The 27,601-nt window shown below is 44.6% G+C and overlaps 1 protein-coding gene and 1 non-coding gene across 2 annotated transcripts; both read right to left on the minus strand.

Annotated features, from left to right (window-relative positions):
- Window positions 1-717: 717 nt before the first annotated feature.
- RPS3A (ribosomal protein S3A) lies at window positions 718-27,601 on the minus strand. The gene is made up of 6 exons (XM_030191656.1): window positions 27,494-27,601; window positions 24,354-24,457; window positions 19,378-19,565; window positions 17,773-17,981; window positions 13,652-13,761; window positions 718-891 (listed from the first exon to the last, which is right to left on the minus strand). The coding sequence occupies exons 1-6, from the start codon at window positions 27,553-27,555 to the stop codon at window positions 770-772; spliced, it is 795 nt and encodes a 264-aa protein (XP_030047516.1). The 5' UTR covers window positions 27,556-27,601; the 3' UTR covers window positions 718-769.
- LOC115463916 lies at window positions 1,078-1,149 on the minus strand. Its single transcript, XR_003941173.1, has one exon. It is a non-coding gene; the product is annotated as a small nucleolar RNA SNORD73 (small nucleolar RNA).

Below are 27,601 nucleotides of genomic sequence, written 5' to 3' on the forward strand. Positions count from 1 at the left end.
CTATCCATGTAGCATCAGGGCTATTCAGGGGCAGAGCTGGAAGTTATCCAAACACCAGTGATATTTCAGGCAAGAAGGACCACAAACAGCAGTCCTAACTTGTCCAAGAGATACCTGGGCACCAGCTCTGAATACAGATGGTACACACATAAACTTGCACTGGCCACTCAAGACTCAAGATAACTAAGCTATCAGCTGTATATGGCCCAGCAACGATACCCAGATCCATACTGTGGTCAGTATTAAAAAGCTGCAGGCTGAATATTCAGATTGTTCCCTTCTGGCAAGCGCAAGATGTCTCCCAATCACAGATGCTATGGCAGTGGTTCCCAAACCTGGTCCTGGAGGCACCCCAGCCAGTCAGGTTTTCAGGATCTTCACAACAAATATTCATGAGAGATTTGCATGCACTACCTCCACTGCATGCAAATCTCTCTCATAAATATTCATTGTGGAGATCTTGAAAACCTGACTGGCTGGGGTGCCTCCAGGACCAGGTTTTGGAACCACTGTGCGACAACATACCATTATAATTGACATTTTTGCCGAGGAATCTCACAAGCCCTGGGAGTTACTGACTAAACTACTAGAAGAATGAGTTCACTGTACCTACTATGAGAAAGCCTTAAAGGCACATTCCCATTACCCAAGGTGTATTCAGCAGCTGATCACAACACAGCATATACTAAAATGTTAATTAAAACCACTACAAACATATGAAATGGGTTTTTTTTTTGCTTTTATTTTTGAAAATGTTATTGATTTGAGTTTAGACAGATTCTTGTACTGGAGGTTCATATCCATCAGCACGTTCCACCTTAGCACCCGTCTCCTCTCCAGTGGGTTTTCCAGTACCTCCACCTTCTCCATGTAATTCCATCAGTTTGCCCACTAGGAAGAACAGCAGTTCAAGGGTTAGTATCAACACTATATATATATATATAGCACTTGACAAAAAACTTCCCCTCACCCTACCCAGTGAGATACTACTCAAAAGGGAAGTGGGGTGGGGGGGAGTCATGGCACGTTTCCAGAGAGATAACTACTCAGAGAAACTTTACAGCTTCATGGCTTGGGAATGTCAGAACGATCTCAAAGTAGTAATCATTGAGCCTCATTTGGGACCGAAACATTTTGTCATCATTCATTCCCATAAATGGATTTTTGTTGTTGCCACATCATCAATTTGTCTGGTATGCTAAACAAAACCTCTGCGCCATAGTTTGCCAGAACTACTGCCAGTTCACCCAAAAATGGGGGTACAGTGCTAACAGCAATTAACACACCACTTCAGTGAACAACTCAACCCAACCACTCCAAGAACGTCTAACTTTGTATTGCATTCTTTCAAAAGAATTTCTTCCTTGAGTTCCAATTCTCACACTTCCTCAAAAACGACACCGAAGCAGCTTCGCGGACATCCTCGTTCAAAGGCAAAGGAAAAAGGAACTCACCCAAAACAAGCCACTCACAGCTCACCTAGAACGGCTGACCAGCTCCAGCACTCTGGAGTGCAGCTGCACAGCTCTCCACACCGTCTGTGTCTTTTTGTTTACTTTTTTTTTTTTAAACTTTATTGCAGCACAATTTGAGCCCTGCTGCTGCTATCAAATCCTTGGCACTCAAGGCTGCAATATAAGAACTGCAGTCGAGGCACAAAGCTGCCCCAATGGGAGAGCCAGCTAGGGGGAGGGACCCGGCCACCCGGGTGTGACACCCCAGAGGGGACAATGGCAGGCCCCACTGGACCCACCAAGCCCCAGCACACAGAGTAGTCCAGGCACAGGGATTCTTCTCAGAAATGATCAATAGACCAACCTAAAACTCTCAATTGATCCCTGACTCCTACCAGACCGGACAAGCTGCACAGGCTGCCTGTCTACCCTCTGCTGAGACTGAGAAAATACTGGCTTTTGTGGGATGGGCACAGGTTATATGTACATAGTTTGAAGTTAGTGCTCTCAGTCTCCCTCTGCTGGTAGGCGAGCATAACCCACGCGTCTTGACCGGTCTGGAGGGTCGCTGAGGAATCTGGTTTTCATTGTAAAAAAAATATATATATGCAAATATTTCATATATATATTCATTGCTGCTATTAAGAAACCTGAATAAAATGATGGATCTCATGAACTAAGCTTGAAAAATCACTGCATTGCTCTTAGCACCATAGCCCTCAAAACAATTTACCTCTTCCCCATCAAAGCATCAACATTACGATGTCATTACATATCTCTATTCTGTGCCTTCGCCACCCATTTTCAAATAAAAGTTACTAAGCTGTAAGCAGATGTTCTCTACTACTACTACTTAACATTTCTACAGCGCTACTAGGGTTACGCAGCGCTGTACAAATTAATAACTAAGGACGGTCCCTGCTCAGAAGAGCTTACAATCTAAAGGACGAAATGTCAAGTTGGGGTAGTCTAGATTTCCTGAGTAGAGGTGTTGTGATTAGGTGCCGAAAGCGATATTGAAGAGGTGGGCTTTGAGCAATGATTTGAAGATGGGTAGGGAGGGGGCCTGGCGTATGGGCTCAGGGAGTTTGTTCCAAGCATGGGGTGAGGCAAGGCAGAAAGGGTGGAGCCTAGAGTTGGCGGTGGTGGAGAAGGGTACTGAAAGGAGGGATTTGTCTTGACAGCGGAGGTTACGGGTAGGGACATAAGAGGAGATGAGGGTAGAGAGGTAAGGAGGGGCTGCAGATCGAGTGCATTTGTAGGTTAGTAGGAGAAGCTTGAACTGTATGCGGTAATTAATCGGAAGCCAGTGAAGTGACTTGAGGAGAGGGGTGATACGAGTATATCGGTCAAGGCGGTAGATAAGACGTTCGGCAGGTTCTGGATGGACTGAAGGGGGGATAGGTGGCTAAGTGGGAGGCTGGTGAGGAGTAGGTTGCAGTAGTCAAGGCGAGAGGTAATGAGAGAGTGGATGAGAGTTCGGGTGGTGTGCTCAGAGAGGAAGGGGCGAATTTTGCTAATGTTGTAGAGGAAGAAGCGACAGGTCTTGGCTATCTGCTGGATATACGCAAAGACGGAGAGGGAGGAGTCGAAGATGACACCGAGGTTGCAGGCAGATGAGACGGGGATGATGAGGGTGTTATCAACTGAGATAGAGAGTGAAGGGATAGGAGAAGTGGGTTTGGGTGGGAAAACAACAAGTTCAGTCTTGGCCATGTTCAGTTTCAGGTGGCGGTTGGACATCCAGGCAGCAATGTCGGATAAGCACCCTTATATCTGGGTGATGTCATCCCAACAGAGCCCGGCATGGAAGCTACTCAACGTTCTATTACTTTAAGAAGCTTTTGGCAGTGGCCCCACTGCACATGTGCGAGTGCCTTCCCATTTGACACGCAAGCACGGGACCCTTCGTAACATAAAACAACTAAAAAAAGAATTCAAATCGGGGGTCACGTGATGCTGTGAGCTGGGAAGGAAGTGAATTTTCGGCTGCTGGGAGCCCTGCCCGAAATTCGAACCTTTAAAGACGTCTCCGACCCCAGAAAGTAGAGAATCTAAGGCGCACACGCTCTCCCAGTATATGGACAAATATTTAACGCGATCGGCGATGGCGCAAACCGCAAAAAACACGAAGAAAAAAGAGGAGAAACCGAGACTTGGCGAATCCAAGATGGCGGCCACCTCGCCGGCGAATTCACCCTCCCGCCCGGCCTCTGATTTCACGTTGCCAGAACTTACAGAAGCAGTGGTGGGCGCATTGGCCCCCCAGTTTGATCAGCTTTCTGCCCAGATAACGGGGCTGTCGGCGCTCACGACAGAACTTTCACGTCGGACTGGGGAGCTGGAGGCCCGGGTTGCGGAGGTGGAAGATGGTCAACAAAATAGCTCGGGAGAGATAGAAAGACTACAACGCCTGGTCCAGGAGAATGTGCAGCGAGTAGAAGATTTGGAAAATCGCTCGCGCCGCGATAATCTCCGCTTTGTGGGATTTGCAGAATCCTTGGCAGATAAAGACTTAAAACGCACATTGGAAACATGGCTTCAGGCACATTTCCCGGAGGCTGGAGAAGGCCGTACGATCCGAATTGAACGTGCACATCGTGTAGGACCTAGGCCGACAAGAGAATCGAGGCCCAGAGTGGTGATAGCAAAATTTCACTGTTATGCCCAAAAAGCGGCAATATTGCGACAGTATAAAAGCTGCAGGGAAACTACAAAATATGATGGAACCTTAATACGTATCTTTCAGGATTACTCTGCGGCTTTGGCAGCACAACGCCGCGCTTTTTCCACGGTTTGCACCTGTCTAGTGGAAAAAAAGTTCAAATTCACCCTGCAATATCCAGCAACCTTGAAAATCTTGGCGAATGGAACCTGGACAACTTATACTGAACCAGATGCTGTAGCGGAGTGGTTGAATCATCACCAGACCTGACATTGGGGGGATTGCCATTATATTCCACAGATGGTTTAACCACACAATATGTTGATGGAGTTCTTAGTTGGCAGTTGCCGGTTGGATTGCTACTTTGCTTGAGTTCTAGAAAGTTCTTGTTGGGCTACTAACGGCGAAAATTGACTGTGAAAAAGAGTGAGACCGAATGGCTGGGTGAACAAGATGGTAGACCAGAGACTTATGGCGGAATGGCTCAGGAATGGACTGGAGCGGAAAGCTGTTCGAATACCTGACGGTGTGATCTTGGTGGCTTTCTGGGCTATGTGAGACACTAACTATGATACATTTATTTTGATATGAAAGAAGGGTAGGGCTCCTATAGCATCTAGACCTCTGCCTGCTACACTCACTGAACGCAGTGAGATTGGTAAGACAGGCCAGATAGTTAGTGGGGGGAAGATGGGGGGAGGACAAGGGGGGGAGATACAGGGGAAGGGGGAGGGAGAGGGAGGGAATGGAAGCAGAAGCGAGCAGATTGATGAAGGGACACAAAGAAGAGCTGTGGGCTTGGGTAAACCATGGTATGATTATGTGTTGGTTGATATAAGGAGCCTTTGGTTGAGGCTGGGCAACCGGGGCGTTAAGTTAGGTTTGCTATATGTTAATTTGATGAAGTTAGAAGATTGCTTTGACTGAACATTTAAGATTAGTGACCTGGAATGTGGCGGGGATTACCTCTCCAATTAAGAGATCAAAAATTTTAACACACTTGAACCGCCTAAAGGCTTCCATAGTATGCCTACAAGAGACCAAACTCTCAGACGAGGAACACCGAAAGCTGCGCCAGCAATGGGTGGGGGAGTGTTATTACTCCTCCTCCGGGGCTAGACGGGGAGGAGTGGCGATATTGATTAGGAAAGGGCTCCCATGCACTTCTAAATTAATAGGGAAAGACCCTAAGGGAAGATACGTCCTACTTCATCTCAATATTATGGGACAGGAATACTACCTATGTGTTGTTTATGGGCCAAACGGTTATGATGCAGAGTTTTTCCAGACATTGATAAATCTGGGTCTCAAATACGATACGGCCCCTTGGATTGTGGCGGGAGATTTTAACCAAGTGCTTGACCCGGACCTCGACCGCTCGACGGTCGGGGCATGGAGCGCACTACCCCGCAGTAAAGGATTACCTTATCTTTGTAAGTTAATGGACTTAGTAGATCCCTGGAGGTTACTATTCCCGCAAAGGCGGGACTATACCCATCTGTCGAAGGCCCACAAAACCTGGTCCCGTATAGACTACATTTTAGTTTCCACATCGCTTTTTTCTCGGGTAGTTAAGACAGATATGGCAACAATGGCGATATCAGATCATACTCCAGTCTGGGCTGATATAGCACTGGGACAAAATGTAGACAGATTTAAGTCATGGAGGTTCCCATCCTACTTAGCGGGGGATGGAGACTTTGGCAATTTCCTAGTACAAAAATGGAAACTGTTTGAATCTGATAACGTAGCCCACAAAGACAACCCGACATTGTTCTGGGAAACTTCTAAAGCAGTTATGAGAGGGGAAATCATCGGATACTTAAGCGCAAGAAATAAAAAGATCTCCCAAGGCATAATTTTACTGGAGCGTAAATACCAACAAGCTAAACGGGCGCACATACGATGTAGAACCCAGACCAATTATGACAATGTGATTGCGGCACAGGTGGCCCTAGACTCACTACTCCACGAACGGGCCAAGAGGCAAGCTTTTGGCCGTAAATATCACTATTTCAAATATGGTAATAGACCTGGGAAATTACTAGCTAAAGTTGCAAAGGCCTGGTCGGAGAAGACATTTATTTCTACGGTGTTGGCACCTGATGGTTCCCGTAAATCTTGTCCTAAGGATATATTGACCATATTCAGAGATTATTTTTCCCGAGTATACCAACCGGAGGCGCAGCAGGGGGGACCAAAATTGGATGATTATTTGAGAGACGCGGGCCTCCCGGTACTGCCACAGGTGGTCCGGGATCAGTTGAATGCTCCCCTCCAGGCCCGAGAGATTCAACAAACGATCAAGGGTTTGTCCTTGGGAAAATCTCCGGGCCTGGATGGTTTCTCTACAGAATACTATAAATTATTGTCGACCCAACTGAGTGTTCCCCTGACACTTCACCTTGAAGCAGCTGTGGGAGTGGGGAGACTGCCCAGGGATTCGAATGAAGCCTTAATTGTTCTCATCCCGAAACCGGGTAAACCACCCGACTTGCCAGGGTCTTACAGGCCAATATCTCTTCTCAATGTAGATGTAAAAATTTTAGCTAAAGTCCTTGCTGACAGGCTGGCTATACATCTCCCGGCTTTAGTAGGGGACCATCAGGTGGGATTCGTGCGGGGGAGACACCCAGGTCTCAATGTCCGTAGGGCCCTGATGGCAGTGGCGTATGCGGAAGCCACGGGTCATCCCTTAATGTTGGCAGGCCTGGACGCTACTAAAGCATTTGACCAAGTGAATTGGGACTATCTCTTTCAAACACTTAAATACATAGGGTTGTCCGGGTGGTATTTGCATGCAATTGATACACTATATACGGATCCTGGAGCCAGAGTCTTAGTGAATGGAATGTGTTCTCCACGTTTTTTGGTAAGACGGGGCACGAGACAGGGTTGCCCCCTGTCCCCACTTCTGTTTTTGATATACTTGGAGCCCCTGCTGCGCAATATTATAAAAGACCCAGAGGTGGAGGGAGTTCAGCTACCACAGCTTCATGTTAAAGTATTGGCTTATGCAGATGACATTCTTCTAGTACTGACACAACCTCAGACATCGTTGACAATAGCTTTAGACCACATAGCAGAATTCGGATATTACTCGGGGTTCCAACTTAATTCACAGAAGTCCGAGGTGCTACCAATACCTCTCTCCGTGCGGGAGCGCTGGGAGGGAAGGTTCCCGTTGAAGTGGACCGCTGATTACTTGGTCTACTTGGGGATCAGATTGCCAACATCGCTCACGCAACTTTATAAAATCAACTTAGCCCCCTTGTGGAAAGAGACTCAACACACTTTAGAAATGTGGCAGCGCCTTCCCCTGTCCTTGTGGGGGCGTGCAGCTCTGTACAATATGGTCCTGGTTCCGAAATGGCTATATGTGGTCCAGGTGCTATCTCTATTCTTCTTATATAAAGACGAGCGGAAACTACACAGATTACTAGCTAGATATCTATGGAATGGGAAAAGACCCAGGGCTACACTACAACAAACATACCTTCCAATACAAAAGGGAGGATTGGGTGTACACAGCATTCAACGTATGTCAGTGGCGGGTTGCATGAGACATCTTACGGATTGGTTTAGGGGCACATCCTTTTTTTCCTTTCCCATTCCTGAAACTAAACTAGTGAGCAAATATCACTTTAGCTATTGGTTGCATGCACCAGTTGGCAAAGCACCCACCGCCAAAGGATATGCTCCTCTTTTCACGCCGCTGAGACGTGCATGGCGATGGCTGGGCAAAGCTGGAGGGTTCGAGTGCCACTCTTCCCCCTTCCTACCGATTGGTGGCAACGTAGATTTTTCAGTGGGCACGGATACTGAGACTTTTCAGACATGGAGGGAGGGGGGGATAATATTCCTGTTTCAAGTATTAACAAAAGAAGGCAAATGTAAGTCCTTCAAGGATTTGTGTGAGAATGTTGGACTTCCAGCACAGGCTACCCTTTCCTACTTGCAATTGAGCCATTACATTGCCTCCCTCCCCCGAGCGTCGTTGACCTCGCAGAGACGAAGACAAATTACAGATTTGCTAGATTTGGAGGCGCAGCTTTCGGTTCCTCTAAAATTCTATCATTTTAAACTCAAAGAGCTTTGCCCGGAGATATCATATGATCAGATTGCTGGGGCCTGGACTAGAGACTTGGGCTGTTCTATTACTGGAGTGATGGTACAGGCTAATTTGGCAATGGGGTATAAGACCTTTAGAGAGGTGACACTGCAGGAATCCCAATATAAATTTAACATGAGAATGTATATTTCGCCACATAGAGCGTTTAGAGCTGCCTTAAGACCTTTGGATGACTGCCCTAAGTGTGCGGGAACTGGGGCGCATTTGGGACATATGTTCTGGTTGTGCCCCCAGGTCCGTGTCTTCTGGACACAGCTTTGTGCATTCGTCTCGAGTATCTGGGGGTTGCAGTGGTGCCCCTTACCTACCCTTTTATTTGACAAATATAAGGTGAGAGGGAACCGAAGGAGGGGTATGTTACCGTTCCTACGCAGGGCGACTGCTATGGGAAAGAAAACGATTTTATTGAATTGGATCTCATCGGAACCCCCTTCCATGCCACGGTGGCGATCCCTTATGATCTCCCTAGGAGCCCTAGAACGTAGGGAAATAAATGATTTAGCATCCCCGAAAGGAGATCGACTATTACAATGTTGGTTATTGTTCTGGGATACCTTGACTCCCATGGCTCGCAGTAGAATTCTGAATGGGTAAGCTTGCAGGGTGGAGGGTGGGTGGGAGGTGGGAGGGGGGGAGGTTAGATAGGCACATTATGAAAGCAAAAATTATAAATGACCAGGTTGAACATGGATGTAATTAGATTATTGGAACACACTTGTAATGCAATGTTTTTTTTTTCCACTTTATTGTCACCTGTATCTTTTGGTCATTAATAAAAATGATATTAAAAAAAAAAAAAAAAAAAAGAATTCAAATCCAAGGGAAGGTGGGAGGGTTGTTAAGGATACCACTAATTGGAGAACACCTGCTACAGTTAAGTAGCTTCACTTTCTGAGGACAAGCAGGACAGTTCTATGCTTATGTCAAGGAATCCCTAGCAACCAGGCTCACCAAAAACAACAGTAGTACAACAGAGTCCTGCAATGGCAAGACCACGCTGAACCAGTTAACCTGAAATTATATACAAACTGGTTGCGGAGGTGCAGCCTGGAACTGAATAAAAATAGGGCTAGGAGTTGGATTCTAGACACCAAACAAAGTTTTTCAGGACTTTCTGGCCAAATCAACTGACATCAGGTATTCTGCGCAAGGCAGTAATGAGATGTGAATGTACAGACTGAAGACTATGTTGCAGCCTTGCATATCTCCTCAATGGAAGCTGACCTTAAGTGGGCTACCCATGCCACCATAGCTGCCATTGTGAGCCATGACCTGGCCCTCAAGAGTCAGCCCAACCTGGGTGTAAGTAAAGGAGATGGAATTTGAATAAAGTCCTCTTACCAATGACTGTACCCATCCTGTTGGGATCAAAAGAAATTAAAAGCTGGGTGGACTAAGGGCTCTAGTCAGCCTTGCTAAGGCACACTGGCAGTCCAAAGTATGCAGTACACTTTCACCAGGATGAGCATGGGGTTTGGGGGGAAAATGTCTGCAGAGTGACAAACTAGTTAAGATGGAAGTCTGACACCACCTTAGGATGCGTACAAAGAACCAACCTGTTATGAAGAAATCTAGTGTAAAGTGGATCAGCTACTAGAGCCTGAAGCGCCCTAATTGTGAGCTGAAGTGACTGCCACCAAAAACAAGACCTTCCAGGTCAGATACTTCAGATAACAGGAGTCTGGTGGCTGAAAAGGAGCTTTCATCAGCTGGGTGAGGATGACATTGAGATCCCAAGACACAGAGGGAGGTCTGAGAGGGAGCTTTGTCAACATTAAACCTGGCATGAAGTGAACAACTAAAGGACGTACAGAGATGGGCTTGCCCTCCACCTGATAGTGATAAGCACTAATTGCAAAGATGTGAACTCTTACACAGATAGCGGATCTACTGAAAAGTATAACACCTCTTAGTGGAATCTTTCCTGAAAGCCAGCAAAATCCTAGAGACACCTCAGGCAGTTGCAAGGAGGCAAACTCTATGCCCTCAACATTCAGGCCGTGAGAGCCAGAGTCTGGCGACTGGGATGCAAAAAAGACTCCTCATTCTGCATGAGGAGGGTCGAAAAACAGTCCAATCGCCACAGATCTTCAGAGGATAACTTCAGAGGGAACCAGATCTGCCTGGGACAGCAGGGTACAATTAAGATCATGGTTCCCTGATCTTGCTCGAGTTTCAACAAGTCTTTCCTACAAGAGGAGTGGGAGGATAGGTAGACAGGACACCCTCCCCTCACAATGCAGGAGAAAGGCATCTAATGTTAGTCTGCTGTGTGATATGAATCTGCAACATAACTGAGGGACTGTTTTTCAGATAAGTGGCAAAGCAATCCACTGATGGGGTGCTCCATACTTGTAAAATTTTGCAGGCTACACCCATATTGAGAGCACTCCTGTGGTTGCATGATCCTACTCAGCCTATCCACCAGACAGTTGTCTTTCCCTGCCAGGTATGTGGTTGAGCACCATGCCGTACTTGACAGCCCACTGCCACATCCTGACTGCTTCCTGACCCAAGTTATAGTACAGTGCAACCTGACTGTCCATCTGAATTAGAATAAATTGGTTCGTCAGCCAATCTCTGAAAGCCTTTAGAGCATTCCATACTGCCCATAGTGACTGATATGGAATGACACCTCCTGGGAGGACTAAGTCCCTTGAGTGTGAAGCCCATTTACATGAGCTTCCCCCATCCCAGGTTGGATGCATCCGTGGTCAGTATCTTTTGGGAAGACTGAATTTAAAATGGTAGTCCTAGGGTCAAATTGGACCGAATTAGCCACAAATGGAGAGACTGTTTGAGCTGTGGCATAACCTTGATGACATCCACTAGTTTCCCCGTGGCCTGATGCTATTGAGAAGCTAGGGTCTACTGGGCTCTCCTGAAATGAAGACGTGCCAAGGGTGTGTGGAACTGGGAAAGTTAAGAGTCTTTGGTTTCTAACATTTTTAAGACAAGTGACCTAGCTGACCTTAGGGAGAATGTCAGTAAGTGCAAATAGAAATGTTTACTACAGACCTCTATCTGTATTGACGAAGAAAGGCCTTCAGATAAAGAAGGTCTGAATCAGAGGACAGGGACCAACAGAGAGGACTTCCAGTTCTTCACTTGAACGCCCTTGTAAGTCCTTCTTAAGCGGGTCTGTCACAACCTCTCCAGGAGGAGACTCATAGTCCAAGACCTCGAACATCTAAGCCCTGGGCTCATCCTAAGTGAATTGGAATGGCGGCTGCTATTTCCTTTAAAAAAGATGGGAAAGAAAGGCTCTCAGGAGACTCTCCTTTCCTGTGGATGGAAGGGGTCAGATGGGATGTCATAGGACTTCTCTTATCATGGGTCCTCATTTGACTCCCATGAGCGCTCCTCATCCGTGTTAGCCAGGAACTCGGGAAGGCCAAGACCAAGTCCACCTCAACAAGGAGGAACCATGTCCCTGAGATAGGGGTGTCTGTTGGCTCCAGCCTCGACTCCAGTGAAGCTTCCTCCACCAATGTCTATGGGGTGCCAACAGGAACAGTGGTCAATTCCAAGGCTCCATGCAGCACCAGCATCAGAAACCTCACCGCAGGCTGACGGCCTTGCAGGTCAGTAGCCAGAGGCATAGCAGGCACAAGCACAGTAGATGTAGATGCACTCTGTTGAGTGAAGCCCACCAAAAGCTCAGGGAGCAAGGTCCAGATGTGCTCAGAGGGCTGACACTGGGAAAGGCTAGGGCCTCCGTGTAAAGACAGGCTGCTGAATTTGTGGTGTTGAAGCGGGTGCCTAGTCCTGGCTGCCTGGAGACCCATGCATCGGCACCTCTTGTATGGCGAGGGAGCAGTCCTGTCAACGTCAACGCTTCTTGTGTACCTGGTAAGCCATACTTCGAAAGGGATCGATGCTAATGCCTCAGGTTGGGTCTGACTCTGGTCTGTAGTGGGGGGCTGCATAGCAGCTGGTGTCCAAGCAGGTGGAGACTCACTTGATGCACGTTCACTCCCAGCCATATGGACCGATGCAACTCTCGATACCGATGACGTCGTCAAGGCTTCAGACCTGGCTCCAAAAATTCTCTTTTGAGTCTCTCTGGCCAACTGGGTTCTTTTCTTCATATGAAGATACAGAACACAGAAATAGTAAGAATAGCCATACTGGGTCAGACCAATGATCCATCTAACCCAGTATCCTGTTTCCAACAGTGGCCAATCCAGGTCACAAGTACCTTGCAGAAACCCAAATAGTAGCAACATTCCATGCTACCAAGCCCAGATAGCAGACCATGGACCTTTCCTACAGGAACCCATCCAAACCCACATACTTCAACTGATGCCAACACATCCTCAGCAAACAGTTCCAGAGCATAACCATTCCTTAAGTGAAAAAGTGTTTCAATGAAGTTTCATTGAGTGTCTCCCAGTCTGTACCCTTTGAAAGGGCACAAAAAAAAAATGTATCTCCACTTGCTCCACACCACTCCGGATCCCGAAGACCTCAATCACATCTCTCCCCAGCCGTCTCCCCTCCAAGCCAAAGAGCCCCAAATTCCCCAGTCCCTCATCCTATGAGGTCTATTCCCCCTTGAACATTTTCCACCTCCACCATACCCCCTCCCCCGAGATACTGCGACAAGAACTGAACGCAATACTCAAGCTGAGGTCACACCATGGAGTGACACAGAGGCATCACAGTATTCTCGGTCTTACCACCACCTTCCCCCCCCCCAAAAAAAAAAAAGTCTGGAAGGCACAAAAATAAGCTCTGTGAGAACCGAATCGGCTGAGCAGTGAGGAGGGGGTGAAAAACACGTAAGAGAACTGTTGGTCCCGCACTCTCGCGGCTGGTGGAAAGGCACTCATGCGTGCAGAGGGAGCTCGCCTCACGCTCAAAAAGCTGTGAAAAGCTTGCTACACCACCAGACTGAGCAACGCAGATCACATTACCCACATGTGAGAGTTATAGGCCTTGCTTGTCCTCAGAGAAAGGGGCTTACCTCAAATTGAGTTCAGTTCTAGGGTCTAAAAGAGCTGCAAAAAAAGAAAAGAGCCGAAAACGCTATTAAAAAAAAAGGGGGGGGGGGGGGGAATGGAATACTGTGAAAACTAAAAAATAACGCAAAAATATCCAAAAAGGAAGACACAAACACGCAGTGAAAAAAAATGTGGGAGAGAAGATACAGGTGCAACTTCCCAGCTCTGCAGAAAGCTAGACTGAAGGTCCCACGCATGCACAGTGGGGGCGCTGCCAAAGGCTTCAAAAGTAAGAGTGTACTGCACAGCTTCCATACCAGGCTCCATCGGGACGATGTCACCCAGATGTAAAGAAACAACTGTTCTGCTTGTCCTCGTAGAAACCATGTTTGATATTTACCATCACATCCCAGAGCAAGAAAAATTTAACTACTGCAGACTGACTGAAACTTACATTCAAACTTGGGCTTCTTCAGCATCTTCACCTTGCGAACAAACACATCGTGAAGAGGATATATGGACTGGCAGGCCTTCTCAATATCTTTGCCAATGCTGTCTGGAATCCTGAAAAGATAGTTTACATATTAACTAAACAGAATGCTTGTACTTCCCATTAGTATTTCCAATCACAAAGTATAATGAATTTTAGATATCCAATGGCTCTGCAGTATGATAATGTAGCAGGGATTACAGAAGCAGTGCCCATAGCACCTAGGAAGAAGGGTATCAAAGTCATTACACAACAGTGCCACTCACAAGTCAAGCTCTGGGGGTATAATATAAGAATAGTCATACTGGGTCAGACCAATGGTCCATCTAGCCCAACATCCCGACTTCCAACAGTGGCAAGTTCAGGTCACAAGTACCTGACAAATCCCAAATAGTAGCAAGACTCATGGCTACTGATCCAAGGGACAAGCATTGGCTTACCCCATGTCTATCTCAATAGCAGTCTATGGACATTTTCTCAAGAAATATATCTAAACCTTTCATAATAACCCAGGTACACCAACTGCTGATACCACATCCTCTGGCAACAAGTTCTAGAGCTTAACTATCCACTGAGTGGAAAAAAAAAACATTTCCTCATATTACTTTTAAAAGTAGTACTATTTAGCTTCAAGTGTCACCTAGACTCTGCACTTTTTGAAAGAGTAATACAACAAAATTTAAAAAAATCAATTTACATTCTACAAAATTCAGTATTTTGTAGACTTTCGAAGCTGAAGGGTCCTAACCTCTTAATCCTTTCCTCATATGAGAGGATTTCCAACCCATCATTTTGGTTGCCCTTCTTTGAACCTTTTCTAATTCTACTATATCTTTAAGATGCGGTGACCAGAACTGCACACAATACTCACTGTGGTTGCACCATGGGGCGATACAGAGGCATTATAATATTGTGTGTCATATTTTCTATCCTTTTCCTAATAATGCCTAGCATTGTTTGCTTTTTTTTTTTTTTTTTAGCCGCCCATCAAACTATGATTTGGATTATTCTTCCCAATGTGCATCATCTGCCATTGGATGTCTAGTCTTCCAACTTCCTACCTAGTCTTCCTGCAATTTTTCACAATCCGCATGCATTTTAACAACTTTGAATAGTTTTGTGTCGCCTGCAAATTTAATCACCTCACCCATCATTCCCATTTCCAGATCATTAATATGTTAAACAGCACCAGTCATAGTACAGATCTTTGGGGCATTCCCACCCTCCTTTACTGAGAGTATTGGCCATTTAACCCTACCCCCTGTTTTCTATCCATCCACAAATTCCTAATCCACAATGGAACATTGCCTCCTATCCCATGGGTTTTTAATTTTCTTCTCAGGAGTCTGAGGAATTTTGTCAAATGCTTTCTGAAAAACCAGATACACTACATCAACTGGTTCACCTTTATCCACCTGTTTATTCACACAAAGAAATGAAGCAAATTGGTGAGACAAGACTTCCCTTGGCTGAATCCATGCTGACTGTCCCATTAAACCATGTTTACCTATGCGTTTCGTAATTTTAGTCTTTATAATAGTTTCCACTATTTTACCCGGCACAGACAGACATCAGGCTTACCGGACTGAAATGTCCCAATCACTCCCAGATCCTTTTTTAAAAATAGGCGTTCCAGTGGCCACCCTCCAATCTTCAGGTACTACAGACGATTTAATGACAGGTTACAGCATTACTGTAACAGCAGATCAGCAATTCATGTCTGAGTTCTTTCAGTACCCTTGGATACATGTCTACATCTTATTATCGATATTCTAGGTTATGCTAATATTTAGGGTTGTTTTTTTTAATTATTTTAATTAGTATTATTTATAGGTTCCTTTCTATAGGCCTAAGTGGCCTAGTACATCAAAATGAAGACACATTCTGAACCTCTGGCTAAGGATGGACATTGTGATAGCTCACATCTTATCTACTCCAGCTAAATATATCCTGCAGCTCAAATTAATGTTCCTAGTGCTATGGCTTTAATCAATCTTGAAGTCCAGAGAGAATGACTGCCAGGCAAAGAGAAACTAGATTGCATTTCCCAGACAAAGCCTATAATCATGTTTTGCTGAGAGTTTAATATTTATGCCATTTAAGAATTCTATTTGATTTAAGAATCTCTCATACCAATTTTCTATAATACTCAAATCTGAGGATAGGCAGCACAACATTCAAGGCCACCCTGGGAAGGGGGGGGGAGAACAGGAACAACAAATCCCTCCCAAAGATATATAGGGCTTGCAAGCAGAGACTGCTTGCTCTGGGATTTGTACTATGGATTGTTGCCACGGTTTGGGATTCTGCCAGGTACTTGTGACCATTGATCTGACCCAGTATGGCTACTCTTATGTTCTAAAGAAAGGTATAACATAAATGGAAAATGGAAAACTACTCTGGTTTAAGAAACATTATAAATTGGTGCTTATTTTCAAAGCATATGGACAACTAAAAATGTCCAAATGGACGTCCATGTACTTGAAACATCCAAATCCCAATTCTGCAAAGGCAGAAAAGGGATGCAAATTATAAATACCTGAGCTGGCAGGGATCTCCAGGCCCCTTCCAAGTGAAGGCTTCCTCTTCCTTTACCACTCCAACAGCCAGAACTCTCCAAGCTCTGCAGCCCGCGTCACTGTCCCAGAGCCACTGCTGCAGCCATGGCTGACCCGCCCCCATGAATGCTTGTTTTTTCTGTATGTATGAAAACTGAGCATGCGTGGGGACCCCAGCAGTAGCAGCCTGGAGGACACAGCCACCACCTGCAGAGCTTGGAGAGCACTGGCTGCTGGACCAGAAGAATAGTCTTCTGCTGGCACAGCTTAGAGATCCCTGCCAGCCACAGTAAAGACGAAAGCTCATTTTGGAGGGTCTGAGCTCAAAGTGGAGGGACCCAGGTTCCTTGTGACTATTGCACAGATTGTGTTCAATACAAAAGGAAGTGCATTTCTGTTTTTATTTCTTCAGTGTTGCAGTACTTGCCAAGTTTAACTTCTTGGGGGTTCCCAGTTCAATTTTGGCGTTCATTTCTAATCCGTTGTTCTGTATTTGGTGAAGGTTTGTCTGTGTTTCGTGTGTGAAGTCATTTAAAGTTGTTTTACGTGTGGTAGGTAATGGTGGGTGGGGAGATTGGGGGAGGGCCCCCCTCAATTTCTGCCATTGGCCCCAGCATATCTAAAACTGGCCCTGCCTCTAGGTCCGTGGGGATCCTGAGGCAAGTTACAAGCCTCTTAGCGATCAACCATCTACCCAGGGTACTCCATATGACACCCAAGTACAGCCGCCTCCTCCTCCTGCTTTCAATAACTGAGCACTGCCACACTTGCAGCTCAGTGCAAGCTAACCCTGGTAGATTAGTGAAGAGAGGACTCGGAGCACTTAATGCTCAGTGCTAGTTAACCCTGGTAGATTAGTGATTAATTTAAGGAGGACTCTGAGGTGTGCCTTGACAATTTTTGCACCTTGTAAGTGTGCAGTGAGATGAAAAAGGTTGATCATCACTTGGTCTAGAGTGTAAACTGCTCTTTTTGACTGAAAGGAATGTGGGCATCACACCCTCATACACATCTCATTATGCTATATTTCCCTTACTTACAAAGGGTATAAATCTTTCTCCCTCCCTAAGCTTTTTCCCAACTGCTGCAGCCATTATTCTTACAGTCTCACAGCTGGCCATCTTTCACAGCCCTCCAACTTCACAAGATGTTTCTAAACCCTGACTCCCAACTCCTTTACTGAATGCTCCTCTCCCTCCCAACTTCCCCATATGCACTGGCTCCCAGTTAAATTTTTCTGCCATTTCAAAATCCTTATCCAAATTTATTCAAGCATACTTCATGGTGCTCCACTTTTCTCCATTCTTGAACAAATTTATCATGCATTTAGAAACTGTATGAATTGTTTGCACTGGCTGGGTTTTAGACACAAAATAATTCATACAGTTTCTAAATGCATGATAAATTTGTTCAAGAATGGAGAAAAGTGGAGCACCATGAAGTATGCTTGAATAAATTTGGATAAGGATTTTGAAATGGCAGAAATGACCCGGGAAGTTGTTTAACGAACAGAAAAAACAAACTTACAGCTTGTTCACCACTTCTTTCAAGTCATTTGTCTGTACTTCCCGGGTCATGATCTCCATCATTTTCTTGCGGATCTGACGGACTTGCTGGTGCTGAGCATAAGAGGTCTTGCGGATCTGGTTGTTGCGCTTCTTTGTGAACCCAACGCAGAAGAGACGGAGCAAGTAACCATCAGTGGTCTTTACATCCACATGAGCTTCAATCATGGTCTGTAGAATTTACAGAAGAGACATCAAGTGTTAATACACGAGGCAGGAAGGTAATACTGTACTATGCAGCAGATGACTAAATAGTCTACCAGCAGATGAGTCCATCATTATTTAGGTTATTTCAGGTATGCTTGGAACAGATACAGAGGCAGTAATATCAAGACAAGGAGATTATCTGTTATCAGTTTTGCTCCTAAAATTAATGTGAATTCTGAATGTGCATTATGGTTCATTAATTTCATAGGTTGGTTTAGTTACTTGACCAGTTAATTAATTATTAATTGCCTAGGGTACCCTAAGGTACGGCTTGGAACAGAATAATAGTAAAGCATCACGGGTTTCATCAGTGCACTGCTATATGCACTGATATTTATTGACACATCATAGATATGAATCTGTGTCTAAATATTTCCAATGTAAATTTCTGCCTAAAAATCAAACATTTTAACAGAAGAAATTATCACAATACAACCTCACAGATATACCCAACATTGTAAGAAGCCACTAAACAATCTTACCTCCGCCTGGTACTAAACATCACGTAATATCAAATCGCAAACCTTCAATCTGAACCTAACGGACCATAACAACAACAATGTTCCACTACATTGTCTGAAAATGAAAATCATCAGTGCAGGTTGCTCAAAAGCCAATGAGCCAAGTGTGTATGTTTTATTATGAGCCGCCTAGTTGTGGGTGCCAGAAATTTTTAAATAAAAAAAACACGTACCTAAGATACTTTTGGGGGTAGCACAACTTATTCTTTTGAAATTTTGTGATCAGTGTAGTTTTTTGAGGTTTGTTTTTTTAAATGACCAGTGATGAAAAGCTTGTTTTGCACAAAACATGCTCGTGAGAGCAAATTTAAATGGGGTCTTTTTTTCTCCACTTTTTTTTTTAACTTGAGATGATTTAAAATTTTCTATTTTTTTTTTATAGATGGTTGTTGAACTTATGAATCGTTGACAGCATTTTGAATAAGTTGTGCTTCCCTAAGTTTGAGAATTAATGTTCAGTCGAGTATTATTTTGAACACTCAAAATTCCACCGTTTGATAGTTGTGTCAATTATCTTGTCTTGCAATACGGACAGAAAAATGAATGAACTGATAAAAGTTTGAAATGTGCAAGTAGTAGTACCAGAGGCAACTCAAATTCCAAACTTACACCAATTCAACCAGTTTTCTCTATGCATTGCTGTGTCCAATAAAAGAGAAAACACCTTCCTGGCCCGTAATACAATTGGTGGCATAATTTACATGAAGTTCAAACACATTACTTTAAGTTACAAACACACACAGAGAAAAAAAAGTTTACACCATCTTCCCACCCTCCTCCCCCCCCCCCCCCAAAAGCCAGTGCGAATTTAGAATTCTCCTCCACTCAGAAGTGCTAACCTGCCATTTCTTGACCATTGAGCACATTTTGTCCCGGGTGAGATCCATTCCATGGAAGTTAGTCAGACAGTTCTTCCCCTGCACATCCTCAGTAATGAGCTTGAATTTCCGGAAGGCAACTTCATCATTCTGCAAGTCAGCCAGACTCACCTCAAACACACGGCCCTTGAGCCCATCCGAGGCAATCTCTGTCAAAAGACAAACACAGACACCTTTCATTGTTGAGGAGAAATTAGGTCTTACCTGACTTTTCTTTCCATTAGTCCTTCCCACTATTCCAGAACCTGTGGGATAACTGTATCCATCAAACAGAAAGCAAAGATAAACAACTGAAAACTGAACAGACATCTCTTTGCATCCAGTCCAGCTCCTCAGTATTTATATAGGCAAGAAGTAAGGAGAAACTCACTTGCTAACCTAACACTAACCAGATAAGCAAACATGTGTGGACCTCTCATCTCTAGACAACTTGTAGAGAACAAGAGATATGCAGGAAGAACCATGCAAAGTGACAGTCATTAGCTGCCCATTACTCTGCACCATCTCAAAACTCAGGAAGGCCTCTGGAATAATGGGAAGGACTAATGGAAAGAAGTCAGGTAAGACCTAATTTCTCCCCCCCATTACATAGTTTCCCATTATTCCAGAACCTGTGGGATGTTCAAAAGAAATTCCTGTGGGATCCTGTCATCGCCACCCTGAGGGCTGAAGCCCCAAATTTGGCTTCAGAGCACGCCACAATGTCCACCCTATAATGCTTGGCAAAGGTATGCAGCGTTGATCAAGTCTCGACCCAGGATGTCACTGTACACCTCATAGAATGAGCCCACAAGGCCCGAGGAGCCTGCTTCCATGCAAGCAAATAAGCCGACAAGATTTGTTTCCTTCAGCATCTAGCAATTGTGGGCTTAGAAGCCATGAGACCAAGCCTCTGTTTACCAAAAAGCTTAAACAGTCTGTCCAATTTACAAAACTCATTCATGGACTTCCAGATATCTGAGGATTCCACATACATCGAGAAGCTTCAAGGAAGAATACCGAGCCTCCTCATTCTCTGTGAAAGGACAGAAGCTCCACAGATTGGTAATACCACTCGGAAGAAAGGAAGGAACCGTGTGCAGGGAGACCCCCCCCCCCCCCACCTCCACAAAGCAAAGAATCCCAACAAGAGAGTCTGAAGCTCCAAAACCCTACATGCAACCAGAACACTGTCTTCAGCATAAGATCTTTTGAGGCAGCCTTCTGGAGCTGCTCAAAAGGCAACTTCCAAAGAGCCCGAAAGACTAAATTAAGGTTCCACTATGGATATGGCATACAAAAGGGAGGCTGCAAGTGGCCCACTGCCCACAAGAATCTAACGATATCCAAGTGAGCCACAAGAGACGTCTTCTGTAGTCAGCACCTGAAACAGGCCAAACCCGTAACCTGAACTTTTAGAAAACCAAATGCCAATCCTTTCTGAAGGCTTGCCTGCAGAAACGCTAAGATGTGTGCGATCTGAGCAGAGAAAGGAGAAAGTTCATTCTCAGAACACCAGCACTTGAACATCCTCCTCACCCTCGCATACGCCATGGACACAGCATTTTCAAGCCTGAAGCAAGATAGTAATAAACGAATCAGAAGGAGAAATTTGATCTTACCTGCTTAATTTTCTTTCCTTTAGTTGCTCTAGATCACTCCCAAGTGGGTAATATGCCCTCCTCCCAGCAGATGGGGAAACAGAACTACTAAAGGCTTGCATATATTATTCCCTGTACAATCCTGCCACCCCAGTATTTCTATTAATAAAGCTAAAAGATGAAGGTAAGCGAACAGACAGCTCCCAACGAGTTGGAAGTACCTAATGAGAGTAGGAAACAGACAAACCCTGAGCCAACACTGGAGCCTCAAAGTCTGCCTCCCGATAAGCCTGCACATCCAAACTGTAGTGCTTCTTAAAAATCGCAGGGACAACCACGTGGCTGCGCTGCAAATATCTGGTATCGGAACAAAGGAAAACTCCGCCCATGAAGTAGACAGAGCCTGCGCTGTCAACAGCGCCAAAGCCCGCACACCACTCAGCAAGTACACAGAAGAAATGGAATCCTTGGATCCAGCAGGCTAGCATGGCCTGACCTCGCCACTGAACTGCAAACAAGACAAATGGACAGTCCAATCTACAACTCCTCAATGTGGCGCAGGTCATAGTGGAGGGCCCTCCTTACAACCAACAGATAGAGAGCCCAAATCTTTCCTGTGAAACACCAGCAGGGAAATAGCCCGATTCAGGTGAAAAGAAGAAAATAACCTTTGGAACAAAGGTATTGCGCAGAGAACCACATGGTCCTCGGGAAAAAAAAAAAAGTAGAAAGGGTTTCGTACTGTAATGGCCACCAAGGTGGCCACCTTCAGGGATAGATCTTTCAGAGTAGCCGAGAACAAAGGCTCAAAGGGCGCCTCACCAAGGCTGTCAAATCCCACAGCAGCACCACATCCTGTGTGGAGGACACAAGTGCTTAACCCCCTGAAGGAACCTCGCCACATCTGGATGAAGAGCCACCGAACGACCCTGCATCAGTCCATGAAGGCCGGCAAGTGCACTCAAAGCAAAGGGATAAACCCTTCTCCAAGCCGTTCAGCAAAAAATGCACGACATCTGGGACAGAGGAGCGAAGGGGAACCACTCCAAGTCAGAACACCGTCTCTCAAAAACACACCAGACATGAACATATGCCGTGGAGGTAGATTGCTTCCGGGAACTCAACAAGGTGGAAATTACTCCCATTGAGTAACCTTTCTTGAAGAACCATTTTATTTTGTTACATTTGTACCCCGCGCTTTCCCACTCATGGCAGGCTCAATGCGGCTTACATGGGGCAATGGAGGGTTAAGTGTTTGAAGACAGAGTGCTAAACAAGATAGATCTGCCCAGTTTAAGCCATAAATATCAACCCGTTTGGGTTCTGTCCCAGTTCTGCCTTGCTTATGGTGGAGGAGTAGCCTAGTGGATTTTGATCCTGGGGAACTGAGTTCGATTCCCACTGCAGCTCCTTATGTCTGTGGGCAAGTCACTTAACCCTCCATTGCCCCAGGTACAAAATAAGTACCTGTATATATGTAAACCGCTTTGAATGTAGTTGCAAAATACCACAGAAAGGCGGTATATCAAGCCCCATTTCCCTATGTACCTCTCTGTCTCCCTCAGCTCCACTAAGTCTGCTACTCTAGCCTCAAGAGAACAGACACATTCTCTGAGAGCTAGGAGCTCTTTGCATCGGGAACACACATATGCCATCTCACCAACTAGGAAATAATCATACATGTGACACTCAAATGCAAAAGACTGGATAGTACCCCTCTCGCATTAACTGAGCTTGGATTAGTTTTTAGGAGACGTGTGTAGGGGTATAGTCTTGTTGACTGTGTCCTTCCTGTAACTAATGGTGGATAGATAGATAGATAGATGTAAACCACTGATTGTTTAAGAAAGTTGGTATATCAAGAATTTTTAAACTATTTACAATGTCAGCTAGCCCATTCCCACGCTCTCCTGCATCAAACTACACACTGGTCCTGCCAAAGAGCCCTAAGACCCTGGCATATTTGGATGCTGCACCAAACCTGAAGATGTGCTGCTGCCAACTGTTTTATCCGCATCCCATGGGATTCTCAGCTTGCACGCAATGCAACACCCCAACACCAGCTGGTGGGTTCCACAGCGGAATAACTCTTAACTGACTCCCAAGGAGTTGCCATTCACCCCGACAGTCACAAGTGCAACACGTGTCCCAAGCGGCAAGTAAAGAGCCCTCCTTCTGCATCAAGTAGAACTTGCAGCCCTCCAAACAGTTCTAAATCAAACCCCTGCCAGCTGCTCCCCCCCCCCAGCTCAGTCTCCACAACAGCTGCTCCCCCCCCCCAGCTCAGTCTCCACAAGTCTTACCACAGATGCAAAAAGGTTGTGCTGTAAAAAGGAGATCTCCTCAGGAAACAGGGGAGACAGGAAGGGAGGGAAGTAAATTTGCAGGACACTAGAGAGATCTGAGGACCTGCAGATGACTGAAGATTCATGCCACCCACAGAGCTCAACTGGAGGCCAGTTGACCAACTGGACCAGAACAAAATCACTCAGAACCAGGAGCTAAAAAGTGTCCATCCACCTGCTGGACAGCTGGACTGGATGCCAAAAGAGATCGCAGCGCAGTTTTCAGTTCTCTATCTCCACCTGCTGGTTGATGGACACAACTATCCTACAGGTTCTGAACAGTGGGAAGCTACATAATGGAAACGCTACTTATACTGCACAAATCAATACATACATCACAAACCATCTCTTATCCAGAGAACTTAAAATCTACAGAGCATTTGAAGTGACATATTCCAGGTTACACAATGAGTAATGGTTCAGAGAATTAACCTGGGCTAACTATTTCAGAGCTCCAAAATTACTGATCCTCATTAACCCCAATTAATATGTACCATGAAATTCAGAATACCCTCACTATTGAAGTCACTGAATTAGCAAGTTCTCTCATTTTGTTTCTCTTTACTTGGTAGTTGTTGACCTTTTCTTTCCTGGAAAGAACTCTACAGTCAGCTTCAGGATCAAGAACAAGGGACATATGAACAGCTTGGATGCTTATGGTACTCTACTATGCCGACACTAATTCAACCATTTTTCTTATATAGGCAATGTAAACCACCAAGCGGTATATCAATACAGGACTGGTTTTCAGATAAATGTAGTACAGAAAAGTTAATCTCTATTATGGAAATCTGGAATTTAGGGAACAGATACTGAAGTAGACTGTAGCGCACACACACGTATCATAAGAATAAGAGCACATGCACACTTGCTGAATGTTAGTGAACAGGTACAAATCAAGGTAAGGTATACACAAAAAATGGCACATGTGAGTTTATCTTGTTGGGCAGACTGGATGGACCATGCAGGTCTTTTTCTGCCGTCATCTTCTATGTTACTATGTATTACTCACTTGTGCCTTGAGTTCTGGTGACAAGAGTCTTTCCAAGATTTCGAATGTTGAACATTGCTGGTGCCTTGACATCATACCAGTCCTTTTTAGAGAAGGGGTCAACCCTGTTGTTACAAAGCAAAGAAAGCGGTCAGCTACAGTTTTTCTCCCAACTTCTTCAGGCAAATGTTCATTACTACTACTCTGAAATTATTTTTTTTATTAAAGCCCACAAGATGTTTCTTTATTAGACTCTTGTTATACCACCTTTTCTGTGGTACAACCAAAGCAGTTTACATATTACATAAAAAAAATGAAGTGGATTACAACTTAATATGTACTATTTTAAAAGATCCTGTACTCACAAGAATATCATCAACAATAAAACTATGTAGTAAGTAGGTTTATGTCATGTAAGACCAAAACATTACCCTCATTTACAAAGAGAGGGTATGCAAATTGTTACACATAATTAATGTATTCCCACAATAGTTTATTTCAAGTGTTTGAACAATTGCAGAGGAGTCCTCAATACAGAGAGCAACTCAAACAGAAATGTGGTTCTGAATGGGTCAACTGTTAAACAAAACCTTTTATAGGTCAAATACTAAAATTCACAGAAGTGCACATTTTCACATTATGGAAAACACAGGTATCAATTTAATCAAAAGTGAGCCACTGTACCACTTTTGATGTATCAAAAAGCCAACCAAGCTGAAGTTTAACAAAAATAGCTGTGGTATTTGTTTTGAAGATCACATTTCTCCAAGCAGAGATCCCCAGACTTTTCAGGAAAAGGGAGCAAATCAAAGTTTGCTCAGCAGGGTAGGCGGTCCTCTAAGTTTTTTGTAACCTTGACCTACTACAAAAACTTATTTGGCCAATGGAGCCTTGAAATTCCATCAGCTTTTCTACCTGAACAAATTAAAGGGGGGGGGGGTGGGGAAGGAGGTTAAACTTACATGAGCCAGACTGGGCTGCAGACAGGAATGACATAACTGACGAGAAAATTAGTTCCGAGGACTGGAGTTTTGGGACTCCTGATCTAAGGAGCATGATCCTCCTGCTGCTCAGCTGGAGCCAGCTTCTTTTGGGCCATAGCACTATGAACTCACTCACAAATAATCTAGAGTCTTTCCAGTATATCACCCCTCCCAAATACAGTTCAACTACCAGAGTGAAGGCACTTAGCCAGGGGCCACAAACAACAGCTCAGGCCATTAAGTGTCACCACTAAGATATGGCTATAACTGTAGCTTTGCAGGGGTTGTTACTGCTACATCTACACATGCCAGACCTGACTAGTGTGAAGAGCAGAAACCTGGCCCACACATCAGATTCATGTTGTTTACATGTCAATGGACAGCACTTGAAACTAAGCCATCAGACAAGCATTAGACCACCACCCTTGGTCTTTACACACTGGTTAGAAATTATTCAGACAACTTGATTGTAAACCATTTCAAATCTGCCCAGTTAAACTGAGATGTCGCTATGAGGCTCATTTTCAAAGCACATAGACTTACAAAGTAACACGTTACTATGTAACTTTGTAAGTCTATGTGCTTTGAAAATGAGCACCTGCGTGTCTTAAGCCAAAAAGTATAATTATGATTAAGCTTCAGAGTTGCCAGGCACTATTTGGATGTTATCAATGCTTGATTTAAAGAGGAAGGTGAAAACGCAGCTATTTCTACAGACTTACGCATTATATTAATCAAGATTCAAATTGGAAAGATGTCACTACTAATCTTGTTTGTGTATGATTTTTATGTATGTCTTCTCTGTAACCTGCTTAAGATGATAGGATATAAATCAAATAAAAAAATAAAACCTACAGAACTGTGAACAACAACATAAAGAATTTTATGTACCCTTTTATTTAGGGGACTTATGGTAAATGTATGCTATACTGCTGTCAAGGGTGCATTATTACCATCTAGGCCTCACTGCATAAATTAAGACTTGGTAAAATATGTTAACATGCACATTAGCAATAGCTTCAAAGGTAAAATTAACCATATTAGCAGGTTTAGCCAATGGTCACAAATGTTCTTGCACACACAAAGGATCTGTTGAAAGACCTATGACCACAATCCTATTAAAGTATATGTTTTACTCTAGGGCTTCAAGTATCTTATTCTCTGAACAGGGATCAGCGAGGTAAATAAATATTGCTGTAAATACTGAAAAACAAACCCTGGGCTGAAAAAAAATCATTACTAGTACCCTAATTAGCTGGACTACTGGTGAAAAGCTGAGTTAAACCTTATTCTTCCTATCTTGTCTTTTTTGAAGCATGCTATTTTGCAATTAATAAAGATCAGATAACTACTGAAATTAAAATGCTGGTTCTTTTGCCAAAATAATACATTTCCATTTAAAGCATTAAAAAGAAGATGAAATACTATTTCTTTGTAAATTAACATAAAATTACACTATAGAAAGTAGATACCAGCCTAAGAGCTTGAAATTCTGTGATGAGGTTACACTTCCGACCTGAGAGAACAGGATTCACGTTTTGCTACTGTACCTCCTGTTTCTCCTGCTCATTCTTTTGTGCAAAGTCTGATTTTTCTCTCTCACCTTTGGAAATATGAGCTACAAAAATAGTCAACCAGTCACTGGTTTTACTTCGGTGGTTTTAAATAACTTTATCTTCAGTATGGAAGTTTACTTGATCAATGTCATAGGTTTTAAACGTAGCGTTGTGTTTTAAAGTTTCTTCTGACTACAACTACATTTGCTACGGTAACTGCACGCTGGCCAAACACCACCACGATTCTAGGCAAACACAGCAAAGCCCATCGAAAAGAATGAAACGAGTACGAGGCATCGACAAAATACAGAATCACTTCAGTTCAGCCAGTAAGAAGGAAGAGCGCTGGCCGCCTCAATAAGGATGAGCCAGAGCCCGGGCTAGCAACCGCATCCCCGTCTCACGCGCCAAGCCTTCCGCAGGTCGGGACGGAGGAGCCCGGAGCGAGCGAGGTGGCCCAATCATCGCCCTGGGTGGAACACAAGCAAGCAAGCGCGGCCTCCCCTTCCCCTTCAATCCACCTCTTATCTTAGCCATCCCACTCTCTCCGCCCCAGCTCGCTACGGCCCGGGCACACGGAATTCTCCCACATCAGGTCACTGACACTATCGGTGAGACTTACACCTTTTTCTTGGCACCTTTTTTGCCGCCTTTGGTCAGCCTCTTATTCTTGCCAACTGCCATCTTGGTGCTCAGAGGGTAAAAGAGGGGGAGAGGACGTCGAACCCGC

The sequence above is a fragment of the Microcaecilia unicolor genome, chromosome 2 (genome assembly GCF_901765095.1).
Source record: "Microcaecilia unicolor chromosome 2, aMicUni1.1, whole genome shotgun sequence".
Classification (NCBI taxonomy): Eukaryota; Metazoa; Chordata; class Amphibia; order Gymnophiona; family Siphonopidae; genus Microcaecilia; species Microcaecilia unicolor.

Excerpts from the sequence above, each read along its gene's own strand:
- RPS3A (XM_030191656.1), bottom strand. The coding sequence starts at position 27,555 with ATGGCAGTTGGCAAGAATAAGAGGCTGACCAAAGGCGGCAAAAAAGGT. Across the intron at positions 19,566-24,353 it reads CACCAGAACTCAAGGCACAA|AGATTGCCTCGGATGGGCTC; the intron begins GTGAGTAATACA and ends GTCTTTTGACAG. Across the intron at positions 17,982-19,377 it reads CAATGGTCAAGAAATGGCAG|ACCATGATTGAAGCTCATGT; the intron begins GTTAGCACTTCT and ends TAAATTCTACAG.